A 13,112-nucleotide genomic window follows, 5' to 3' on the forward strand; every position below is an offset into this window, starting at 1 on the left:
GTTGGTTTACTTTTTTAATAAATTACATCAGACATTAACAAATTAAGTTCTGTCACGGTTTCAGATTTGGATTTATGGAAATAAAAACTGAGAACTCTATGCTGAATATCACCAGGTGCAAATTCAACCCCTAAACAACAGTACTGGATGAAAAAAAAAGGAACTGGTGTCATATATACACTGGTTAGTTTAAAGGTGAAAACTGCTCTGGGAAAGCAAACATACATCAAAACTCAATTTACCAATCAGGGTTTGTCTGTCTTCAATAAAAAATTTTAGAGCAATACTAGTGTTTTACATTCTCACACAAAACAAAAGGGGACAGATTACAGGAAGGGAAAACAAAGGTTGAACATCATGGGGGAAAAAAAAAAAACAGGCTCCTTTTTCCCAGTCCAAGTTCCAGTGTAGATTTTAAAGCAAGGAAAAGGGGAGGGTTTGATTCCTACAAACAGGCAGTGCTGACTAGTCCTCTACAGGATGAAAGGGAGGATGGGCGAGCGGAGAGGAGGGTAGTCTCGGAACTCCTTCAGGTAGCTGCGGTGCTTCCCCTTTGCCCAAACGGTCATCTGAATGAAGCCCACCAAAGTAAAGAAGGCCACTGGCAGACACTGGGTCATGAGGGTGAAACCAAGCCAGGAGCCCAACTGCAGGAGGAAGGAGAAGGATGTGAGACATAAACTTTCCTTTTCCCCTTATCTGGTTCCTTTGTCACTACACTCCTACAGAGACAGTTGTCAACAGTGAGCTGTACACTGAATTTTCAGATTTTTATGAATCCATATACATGTGATGGAAATGACTTTTTTTCCCTAAAGATTAATGAGGTAACTACACAATGGATTTACTTTACAGTCAGATTAAAATCTGGTGGGATGAACAGATTTTTTTTCCCCACCACCAATCATTGACCTAACTTCCAGACTTCAGATTCCAATCACTAGATTATCTGCTATAGATTGTCAAACAGAGCTCCAACAATCCAACTACAAGTCCAAAAAAATCTGTTGTAAGACATCAAAGGTCCTGGGTCCATAACCTGACCGATGAACAAAAATGAACAACGTATAGTTCTCTCAAGGAGAAAAGCCATGCGATAAAGATGTACTAATTCCACCAGAGGGCAGCAAACTCTTTGATTAATGCAGCAGTTCTGAACCCTTCAGACTTGCTCCCCCCCTTGAGAAGAAGGAAAATTAAAGGAGTTGAATTAAAGCACAAGGAAAGCAAAGGGGGGGAAAGATTAAATCTGCAGTTTCAATCCATATTTTCCCCCAGACCTATACTGGCTCACGCCATAGTTTAACAAACTGAACATACTTCAATACAAGTGAGACACTACAATTTATATATTCAAGTGAGAGAACATTCAGCTGCATGGTTAAAGCATCAATGACCCTCTTAAAACTGATTTGTTACTACAGTGGACAGAAAACCTTTAGCCACCAAAGTCATTAAACCTGTTACCTCATAGGTGTAGTTGGGACAGGAGACCAGCAGAAAGATCCAGGTGAAGGGGTTCTTGGTTGGATAGGGAATCTTCCTGGTCTTAGAGCCTGGATTTAGGGTGGGTGAATGAAAATTCAAAATATTTTCAATCCATGCAGTCATCTTTAGTTTTATTATTTGCTGACAGAATAATGTTTTGTTTAAAACTACTGAGACTGCAGAGAGACCACAATTTTATTTTTCAGTCAGATTTGGACTATGAAAATAGCACGTGTGCACACACACACGAAACCAGGGTTCTATATGAAGTTTCTATATGAAGTTTTTATTTTACATTGAAAATGTCTAATGTCACATATTATACTTCATTATAACTTATCAACATCTTGAGGAAGTCACTTTTTGTTCATAGTCATAGGTGTAGTTTGAGTTTTTGTCATTTTCTGTTAGGAAATATTAAAATCATAATACTCTTCAAATATTGTTTCTAGAAAAAGAAGAAAAGGTATGGAGATATTGATGTACAGATTTGACAGGTATGTTTACCTGGTGGACGAAGGTTCCGAAGAGCAATGTGGATGGAGAAGTTGCCGATCTGACAGAACTGGAAAAAGAAACCATGTCACTCCTAACGTGTTAAATCAAAACAAAACAAAAAAAGTGTTTTAAAAAAATCTAATCGTAGAAATGTTCTTACCAAGAATATGATGAGGGCAATTCTTATCTGTTGCTCCCCATAAACTGCAAGAGAGGCAATCAATGCAATCAGCAAAGGGGGAAAAAAAAAGAGTTACAATGACACACTGGCACGTGTGAGCGTTGATTGTAAGAAATTGTAGCTGCATGCATACTCACTGGGTGGCGTATATAGCGGGTGGTTGATGTAATAAGCCATCCATGCTGCAAAGCCCCAGTAGTAGGTACAGTTCTAAAACAGAATGTGACAGAAGCATTGTCAGCCCAACATTTTCAGTCAGAAAATGAAACACTTTTCATCTTGTACCGTACTTAAACCAGATCTTCAAAACACATATTTGTATGAGGTAAGGTAACATGGATGAATGTAAATGATATGCATTTCTAAATCACCTTGAAGATGTTGCGTAACGGCATTGTTCCATGAGAGAAGCGATGGACAAACAGCGTCTCCAGGAGTCTCTTAACGTAGTGGAAAGAGTGACACATACAGGCAAGACTGGAAAAATATAGGCACTTGATTAGCCTTATTACATTTTTTTTTTTTTTTAAATAACTTAAAAAATATTGGCGGCTGCTAGTATTTTTTAAGCCTTGCTGCCTCCCTGGCAGGGTGACAACAATAACCCATCAGCCTTTTTAAAATAAATAAATAAATAAAATAGGTGTCCTTCATTAAGTTGCAAACAAAGCAATGCATCTTTTAGTTTAGATTATTTAATGCAACTTTCTTTTGACTGCTTACAGCAAGTTTCTGGGGTTTTGTCAGACTACAGACTAGTTCACATTTAATAAAATCCATTTATAAACCGATGAACACAGTTTGTAGTCTACATCTAAAATTCTGGCAGGTCATTAGTTTGATCCTAAATGTGCAGTGTTCACACTATACGACCACATTTGACACCACTGAGCTAAAATAAGGCAAATACTTTAATGTTCACTTATCAGTGTTTGTATTTGATATATAATTAGGGATAAAACTCATCAGAAGTGTTTACAACACTAAGCTTACAATGTTGTTTACTACAGCTAAAGCTTTATATTTAGATGACAGGCACAAGAGTGTTATCTTCTATTTGAGCTGTTGAGATGGTCACAAAAGAGGACAAGCAGGCTCTGTTTGACTACCTAAGTGTTCTGAAAGTGTGTTTGAGACACTCACTGTACAACCCAGTGTTTACTGGTGGTAAAGTCATATTTGGGTGGGTAGATGAAGGGAACCCTGAAGTAGAACAACAGATAGATGACCAGTGGACCGGTGTACTCTGTTAGGAAAACCTGGAAAAACAAAACAAAACAAAGGAACAAGAAAGATTAGTCAGAACTTTGGAGACTCAAACAATGAACATACACTCTCAGTCATTTTAACCTTGGTCATAAATTATTTTCCATCTGCTTGTCCTGCATCTCCCTGCAGAGTCAAAATAACCTTCACTGTCAAAGTCGACTTCTGTGTAGCAAATTAACCTCAAAGTTAGGTCTAAACGTCTGACCCACACAAACACACTCAATTTCTACACACAGGGAAAACTCTATATAGCTCTGCTTGATCCCACTTGCACTGATGTATCTGGGCTTGACAGGGCTGTTGGACCCATTCATGGCAGCACAATATGTTCCTGTCTTTGGAGCTGTCTTTGTGTTGTACTCACTGTGACCCAGCTGATTTGAGCTCCCAGGTCTCTGAAATAGAAGGTGGCTGTAGTCCCTACAGGAAGATGCTGCAGAACGTCCTCGTCCTTCAGAGACTTCCCCTCTGAAAAACACATGTTACTTAATATGAGATTTAAAATGTATTTAAAATAAATAAATTATAAAAATAAATGATTTAAAGTCAGAAGGAAAACATTGATTTAAGTGGACCTACTGGGGTCGAGGCGAATGGACTGTCGGGCTGGGTACCACTGAGGATCTGAAACAAACAAAACCAGATCTTCTTAAGACTGTTTTGATGTATTTATCTAGGCTACGTTAGAAGATTTCCTTGATCTTGACTTAGATTTATGAGGCTGCAGACAGATGGCACTCACGGCTTTTGTGGAACATAGACTTGATCTCCCCGATGGTGGCATTTGGCTCAACCTACAAATAACATCACAATAAATAAGTGCAGGGACGTGTACATACAAAGGAACAGATAATAACCCTGTTTTCCATTCATGATGGTGATTAGGGGTAAATTTAGCTTTGACTGTGTGCGCACACCCCATGGATGTGAGCTATTTAACAGCTGGTATTAGGGTTTCAAAGAAACTTGGCACAGAGACACACAGCCAAAGTACACAACCTCATGCCAGGCTGCCAGCAATGGCTCAACAACCCCCCAATATAAAAAAGGAATGACGGCGAAACAGAAACACGAAGAGCGCACAAAGGTAAATATGGACATGAACAGTTGTTACAGGACAACAAACAGTGAAACCCTGGGGAATTAGCTTGAATCTTGTTGTTTAAAGTAATAATCACTGTCACAATTATTTGAACAAGTGGTTTTATCTGTTTAAGCTAAGGAGGCATGCATTCAAACAAAACGGACAACCAAAACAAAACTACAGTCTTAAAAAGCAGGCTGCTTTTAGCAGGTTGACAATGTGGTGAGTTCTGCTAATCTTAGGGCACATACTAACTTCTAATGTTATCTGTGATATGATTTATTTGGAGCAATGTACAATTAGGGAGAAATGAATTTAACATCTTTGTGTCATCTGACTCCAAGCATAGTGCCATTATAAAATCTGGCACAGATACAGTGGTCCCTCGCGGTTCACCTTTCGCGGCCTCGTGGACTTTTTTGGTGCAATTATGCCCGTTTTTCTTTCTTTCTTTTTTTGCGCATTGTGTTCTCCGCCCTGATTGGCTGTAAACCATTGTCAATCAATCTTGTGCTGTGATTGCATTCAGCTTGTCAAATTTACATAAATCTTCAATCGCGAACAGTGTGACTCTGATGTGCTGTACTGTATGTAAGTTTTCTCCCTAACAAACAACAATGTCCACGAAACGTTTTGCACCGTCAGGTGCCTTTGGTTTCATTCTATAATACAAAGGTTTGAACTTTGAGAGTGTTTAAACAAGAGAGAAAAGTGTGACAATATTCATGCCTGTCTGAGAAAAGTGTATACTGAGGGGTTTTACAGCCTTAAAACATCTATAATAACTGTAAAAAATAAAGTTGGCTACTTCGCGGATTTCACTTATCTCCCGTGATAAACGAGGGGCCACTGTGTACATTTCTACATGACAAAAGTGTCATATTGTTATTCCAACAACGCCATACATTTGATATTCTGGATATCTATAATTGAGCCATTTGTAAATATTAGAGCTATTTCGACATTTTGTAACTTTATAATATATTGTCTTATTTAATTTAGTTCAGTCTGTTACTGTTCTTATGGTCTTAGAGCAACTGTAACAACATATTTTCCTTGGGAATTAAGTATTTGATTCTGATCCTGTTCCATTTACTAGTGCCCATAAAACTGAGACAAGCCCGGGCAAGTCTGACCGCGAGAGCTGTGCGTCAGCCTCTGATTTATTTACCTTAAAAGGCAGGTACTTCAACCTCCTCTAACAAACAAAACATACAAGAAAACTGTTTCTGCTGAAGATGGAAACAACAAACTTCTCTCACCAGTTAAGGTGAAAACACCATCAAGTACAACCAGGCTATGGAGGAGGAGATGGCAGCAACTGGTGGTCAGTGATCTTAATGTAAACAAATGACCCCAAGAATTGCTGGAGCACTCGCTAACTGCGCTGAATATGACAGGAAGAGCAAGCAGATTGAAAATGAAGGTTTTAAGCATCTTGTTAAAAAACTCAACCCAAGCTTCAACTTCTTGGTACAAAATATTTTTTTGTGTTTTACTATTTGACAATATTTTAACCACAATAAGGTTAATTTAAAGACAGTTGTTTTATACTTCAACTTATAATTTCCAGGGAAAACACTACCTAAGCTAAATTTGTGCTTACATTTGGTTTATAATATGTCACTGGATATACTGCTGGGTCACTACTATTGTACTATAATGCTGCTGCGGGCACCTTTTTCAGTAGACTCGCTCTTTGAATTAGGTACGGTCTCATAAACAGCAGTAGCTCATAACAAAAGGAAAATGTCTTTCATTTACTTTAACTTGCTAAAATGCTGCTGTTTGCAAGCTGTGAGTATCAATAACACAACCCTCGATGAACCTGCGTTTCTTTCCATCTGGGAACCAGGGACCTTTTTTGCACATTGGGTGATTGTGAGAACCACTACACTAAGTTAAGACTAAAATGCCATTACAGTTTCTTAGCCAGGCCAGCACTTTTCAGTGTAGACAGTTTAGCAATGGTAAGCCATCTCTGCAATTGTCTTTAAAAAAGAATGGGAACTATTTTTTAAGCTTTAAATCAAACTTGCATTGTCTTGCTGATTGCTTATTTCAGTGCTCACAAGGAGTGTAAGGAGATACTGCTTTACATTCTGTCATCATCTGCCTGTTGAAGTGTCGCTCCCTCGTCTTGGCTTTCAAAGATCGTGTGACAAATCAGTAGTAGACTGAGCAGGTCTGCTGCTGTAATTGACTTGGCTTCTGTTCATGTCCCCCTGAAGACCACATGCCATTTTCAGCAGGATGACATCACTATGGTTGAATTAGATGGACCAACCACCTCTCTGGACTCCCACTCTTTCTGCAGGCCTCATTTAGTATGAAGTCAGTCAGTCAGTCATATACATACACTGAGCCAGACATAATACAGAGCTTGATTTTTATTTATTTATTTTTTTAAATGTGTCACACAGCTTGTCAGTTTAGCTCCGTTAGCCTACTTTGGAGGACCAAGCCTCTCTCCCAAAGGGCCTTCTGTCCAGATTCCAAATCTATATCTGTCACATCTGTCAAGCTGCCTCCAAAGAGGTGATAAGATTGATGATGTTATCACCATAGAAACTCTGCTAAGCTGACAACAGAGTATAATCCCATAAGGATACAACCTTATACTCTGCGGTCCTGAGGAGTAGCCTTTAATAAGCAGAGTCTGCCGTGGCTGATCACACCGTGAATTTGACTAATGCAACTCTACACTCACCGGACTCACAACAGCAATACACTAAACAGTTCTAATGCAAGAGCAATAACCTGCAGGCTGAGCACTAACAATTTAAATCGGTCAAACATTACAATAACATAAGCACAGGGGGAGTAGAAATAACTGTAAATATGCCTGATAAAGTTGGCTTAAACATCCTTTCAAAGTAAATATGGCTAATGCAGTGCTGATACCCACTTAGTCCCAACTGTAAACACAACTGAAGTCCATCAGTCAACACATTGGTCAAATGTAACAGCGGTGCAAATGGTTTGTTGTATTGCAGAAAAAGGGCATACATTTCAAAATTAAAAAGAAATTTAAAACTGATGTTAAATGTCAATGAATGTAAAGTCTAAAGCAATCTTGTACTAATTCTGCTTCTGTTGTGATAGATTTTATAGCTACTAAAGCTGTTAGAGTTAAACTGATGCAATCAACAGACTATTGTTCATATTTTTTGTCTTAATATCTTATGTATCTTCAAACAGGTTCAATCACATTTTGGAATAAACAGCACAAACGCAGAAATATTTGCATTTTTCAAAGACTGTAGAAGTGGTTAAATAGGGCCAAACCTGAATCTCATACATATACACACACTTTATATATATGATCAATATAATTGTCATGATTAATACCACTGACCAGACAGTGACAAACAAGAAGTAAATCTGAAAAACTACATATGTGCTGCAATACTGTAGTAGCTGCTCAATTTAAGGTGTATTTCTATAGTAGAAATCATTCTTTTGCTCTTATGCTGCAGTCACACTGTGGAAAACAGTGGTTAGAGACAACAGCTCCACCAAAATTACTGCAACGTGTGCAAAACTGACTCCAGGTCTGTGAACACCCACAGTTTGTAGCCTTCTTTAAAGTTTCTTTGGTGTGCAAAGACAGCAAAAAAATAGCAATAAGATCGATTTAGTTTGCTATTGAAAGGACTTGTGTTGGCAATTATACACAATCTGTTCGTTATAAAGTAGCAAAGATTGCAATGTGTTGCTGTCTGCATACATTGATAATCCTATTAGCTACCTTCAGCCAGAAGTAGAGCTGGGCGATATGAGATTTTTTTCATATCACGATATGTTTTTTTCATTTCAGGCGATAACGATATCTATCACGATATGAGCCCGATAACTATATTTGTAAGATTTAAATGTGCCGTTGCTCACAAGTAAAATGTGAAATAATCAGCAGCTTGTTTTTATTTAAATATTTATTTCCCATAATAAGTTCAACAGGGTAGATGTACTTAAGGAACATGAGACTTTTTCAGATAAATAAAGGCAAATATTGCAAACTACACAAAAGGCAGCCGCTAAAGCGTTTAAGTTTCAAAATAGAACAAACGAAACAGACTAAATTGTCAATTCCACTTAGAAACAAAATATTAATTCTAAAAATAAATCTTAGTTTGTTTTACAGAAGAACAGACAAAACTGACTAACTTTTGTCAATATCAAATAAACTGAGAACTAAAAGGAAATTCTCAATCTCTCCTTGTTGTATAGCTTAGCTTTTCAAACAGTTTTAACAGTTACTTTAGTCTGACAAAAGCCGAATGACGAATTAGCGCTTCCAGTCAGAGACTGAGGCTACGTCCACACGTACACGGGTATTTTTGAAAACGGAGATTTTCCGTTTTCGTTTTAAAAAATAATCCCGTCCACACATAAAGGCAGAAATGAAGGAAAACGCTGCTATGAACATGCCAAAGCAGCAGGTGGCGCTAGATTCCTAACCGTGCAGAAATGTTGGCCAATCAGAAGTCTAGAAGCCTCGGTGGGAAAAAGTAAACAAAGCTGGGGCATAGAAGCAGAACCGAGTCGTATGTGTGGACGGACAGTAACTGTGTGTATATGTAAGCATTTAAACACTGCAGAGAGTAGAATTAACAGTAACAGTATTGTAGAAATTCATTTCACCGAAACAATAACGTGGCGCACAGTGTGACGCATGCACCAGTTTATTGTATTTCCAGACTTGCTTTCGGCACAATTTACAGTGCACGCTACTCTGTTTTTTGTCAGACTTGAAATAGCCGAAATACCTTCACACTACGGAACTTCTATGGCTCTTCCGTTCGACAATCTCTCCGGCGTTGGAACCATCATCTGTTTTCTCTTCGGTCACGCTCGGTTGATTTTTCTAGTCGGCACACTCATTTCCTCCATTACCCGCTGGCTGCTTCCCAAACAAACACACGTGCGGCTTGGCACTTGTGCTGTACGTTACAAGTCACGCGACGTGACGCTGCGGCTGTGATTGGTTCGGCTCTGCGCTACTTAATTTGGATTGGCTGATCTTTTTTTTTTTTTTTTTAAGAGGACAAGAGCGGCGAGGTCTATCGCGATAGCTTAATTTCTCTATCGAGTAAAAGTTATATCGCGATACATATCGTTATCGTTCTATCGCCCAGCTCTAGCCAGAAGCACATAGATTTGAAACAGAAATTCCTCAACAGATAGTGAAATTGTTGCTGCAGGACCCAGAATAACCAGAATACAACCAGTTGGCAACCAGTTGAATCAAGTCTCTCACTGCAAAGTGGTGAGTTGCAGTTGAGTTATGGTCATCGACTCAGACTGATTCCGAATGATTGTAACATGCTGAAAGACTCTCTGTGTCTAGAAATTACACGGCTACTTGCAAACCATTGCCAATATGCAAAACAAACAGCTGTTAGTCTGAGTTGGGCTGTGACTGTTTGGAGACAGGATGCCTCCCGCCAGGTGTCCTGTAACCTCAAAAGTGCCCAAATGTTGAGGGTGTTGCATGTTGAACTTCTGAGCAACCAGCTGTTCGTCACACCTACTTGTGATTGTTCACAATCACCAAGCAACCACTCAAGTGTGGTTCTGGTCATATTTTATAAAGTGTCATAGTGCAACATGGGAATGCCTTGAAAGTGTCTAGCAATATTTAATCATACATTATCAACATATTTCACTGCACATAAGCGCATGCATGTCTGAGGCCATGCACAACTGTGATTGCATTTATATTGTAATGCCCAGTGCTTTAAGTGAACCATCTGTCCGACCACTCCAAAATAATAAGTGTGGGATAAATACAGGCTACAGATGTAACACAAGACTGCATTAGGCTGCAGTTGTTACTCTTATTTTGTACATGTCTTCTTGTATGTGCGTCAATAACCTCTACCATATCCAGATAAATAAAACCAGTAGTGCTGTGCTGTATGTATGAAAGGCACTTCTGTGTGTGCACCATTTACAGACAGCAGCACTCAAAGGCTGTGCACACCCACTGACAGACAGTGGGGACTACAGCTATAGCAGCTTTTCCATGTTCTAGAAAACACAAGACTTACATAAAAAGACCATTCTACTGAAGTATAAGGAGAGAAATATTGGGTCTATTGGACTGAGCATAGAAGCAATGATTACATGTGCACAAGCAGTTTTTAAAAAGATCAGGTATCAAAGTAAGTTAGGTGTGAAAGTAAAATTAAAGTTGCATAAATATTTAAGAAAAAAAAGGTTCCACAAATGTGTAAAAAAAGAGGACTGACGTCTTACCTTGTCCAGGAAGCAGAGCTTGTCCTTGGTCTTGGCGTCCAGAATCTCCACCTCAAAGAAAACAACAGCCTTTTTAGTTTTTTTGGCAGGTTTGCGTTTACTCTGGGCTTGGACCGGCAGCGGGGCCGGCACTACTGCCCCGTTAGCCACCCTTTTGTTGCCTGTGGCCTCTAATGCTAGGGCATCCATGTCCACAGTTCTTCTCCTGCTCTCGGTTTATTCCCGTCTTCCCCTCAGTTCTCTCGTCACTCTCCACCTCTCAAATGTTTATCTCAGATGCAGGCTAAGCTGGAGAAGAGAGAGGAGGCTCTCAGCTGTGGAAATAAATCTGTCTCTCCCTCTACCTCTGCCATTCTTTTACTCTCCCTCCCTCCCTGTCTGCACCCCACTCATTCCTTCACTTCTGTTGTGCCACTTTAACTCTCAGGCGACCCCTGCAGCACAAACATATGCCGCCTGTGTGTGTGTGTGTGTGTGTGTGGGTGTGTGTGTGACTGTGAAACTCAGATCGAAAATTGTTGTATGTGTTTGTGTTGTGTGTGTTTTTTGTGTGTGTGTGTGGTGTGTGTTGTGTGTGGCGTGTGTTGCTGTGTAGGAATGCCCAGTATTCCCCAGCTGTCACCTGTGTTTATCATTAAAGAAACTTCAGGAGCTGAGAGCAGCAGCTTCCTTTCAGAGCTGCAGTGACTTGCATTTGAAATATAACTCGTTTCTAAAAACAGACGCCTGATGACCACTGACACTTCTCAACTCCCAGCTAAGTAGGATGATGAAGAAGAGGTAGAGTGACAACACCCCTTTCTAGTTAGACCCCCCCAGTCTTCCTCTACCCAGCTAAATATAAAACACCTCCTGCTAAGTCCACATAACCTGACCTCTCCCTACAGACCCCACAGCCATCTGTGTCTATTTTGTGATGTCACGCTCTTACTGTTAACCATACTATGCTGACATTCAATCAGCTCCTAACTTCAACCCCCATGTCCATCACTAAACACTGTGACACCAGTTTAAGGTTTCACTATCACAGCCTACAGGAGTTTTACAGTATGAAACCAAACTGAACAGCCAAACCTCTCAGTCACATACGACTACAGTCGCCTATTTCTGCCACCTCAGGGTGATAATTCCCCCCCCCCCAAAGTCTGAGGGCTTAGTCAGGGTATTCCCCTTGGCAAACTTCGCCATTCCACTACCTAAGAACGAAGACTTGGGATACAATTTCAAAAAATGAATGAAAGACATGCAGTCACAAGTGGCAGCAGGATCAGATCCGAACTTGGATTTGGATGTGTAAATGCAGACCACCTCATGTAGCTAATTACCCGTATGTCCACTACATGTATCCAAACATCAGATTTAAACAGGGGCTAAATTTGAATGTTATTCTGGTTAAAAATAAAATAAAATAGGTGAATAAATAAAAAATAACTTCGTGTCGCTCATAATTTACTATTCACGTTTTAAATGTCAGAATGGTGAACACTTGTTCACCTTCACACTGCTTTGATTAAATGTACAAGACTCAGATGACGCATTGACCATTGTTTGTCATTTTTGCAAGGCAGCCTGTCTGATTAAATGAAGTGATTTAATTAGTTTATTATTGTCCTGAAAAAGGTAGTCACATAGATTGGGAAGGAAAAAAAATAAACGAGGCAGACACATGACAATGCTGCCGAGACTTTGGGAAAATAATCCTATCTCACTTTCTGTGTCAGGCATACCCTCCGCCTGAGCACCTCCCCCTGTCTCATCTATCTATATAAAAGCTCTGGCAGTGACTGTGCTGCTAATACACTCTGGGGTGAGAGTGGGGAAACAGGGAGCACCAAGCTTAAGTGGACTTTCATAATGACTACACAGAACCTATTTATTCAAGGTAAGAGATCATTTTAAACTATTTTTCACCAATCAAAGTAGAAACATTTTGGTTTTGTATGCATTTCTAGATACTCATTACATGTTGATGACTGTGAAGTTGCTCTCTGGTGCTATCTTGTGTAAATGCATTAAAACAGAGATTAAACAGTTAAAACCAAAAAGTCACACTAATGTTTTGGAAGAATCATGAGCTATAAACACCTGCAGCCTAATTTATTTTTATCTTCATAAGTAACTCTCTGAGGAGGCAGTTAACTAAAATAAATAAATAAATAAATATCTATCTATCTATCTATCTATCTATCTATCTATCTATCTATCTATACACATATACACACATACACATATGTATTACTGAATATTTATTACTGCTCATTAATAAGAGACAAGTATTTCCTATCCGATTACTCGAGGTGATTGTTTTGATTTTACAGACAAAAAAAGACA

At 39.3% G+C, this 13,112-nt stretch overlaps 1 protein-coding gene across 1 annotated transcript in view; it reads right to left on the reverse strand.

The window, feature by feature from the left end:
- Window position 1: 1 nt before the first annotated feature.
- The window catches only part of tecrb (trans-2,3-enoyl-CoA reductase b), a 15,473-nt gene continuing 2,362 nt past the window's right edge, over window positions 2-13,112 (reverse strand). The window contains exons 2-12 of the mRNA XM_005931368.2: window positions 10,782-10,832; window positions 4,179-4,230; window positions 4,016-4,060; window positions 3,801-3,904; window positions 3,311-3,426; window positions 2,539-2,644; window positions 2,305-2,377; window positions 2,147-2,190; window positions 1,996-2,053; window positions 1,468-1,556; window positions 2-647 (exon numbers count right to left, since the gene is read on the reverse strand). Coding sequence (XP_005931430.1) covers window positions 474-647; window positions 1,468-1,556; window positions 1,996-2,053; window positions 2,147-2,190; window positions 2,305-2,377; window positions 2,539-2,644; window positions 3,311-3,426; window positions 3,801-3,904; window positions 4,016-4,060; window positions 4,179-4,230; window positions 10,782-10,832 — 912 coding nt within the window. The 3' untranslated portion in view covers window positions 2-473. The remainder of the gene's footprint in view (window positions 648-1,467; window positions 1,557-1,995; window positions 2,054-2,146; window positions 2,191-2,304; window positions 2,378-2,538; window positions 2,645-3,310; window positions 3,427-3,800; window positions 3,905-4,015; window positions 4,061-4,178; window positions 4,231-10,781; window positions 10,833-13,112) is intronic.

The sequence above is a fragment of the Haplochromis burtoni genome, unplaced genomic scaffold (genome assembly GCF_018398535.1).
Source record: "Haplochromis burtoni strain Fernald_Lab_line unplaced genomic scaffold, NCSU_Asbu1 Contig_140, whole genome shotgun sequence".
Taxonomy (NCBI): Eukaryota; Metazoa; Chordata; class Actinopteri; order Cichliformes; family Cichlidae; genus Haplochromis; species Haplochromis burtoni.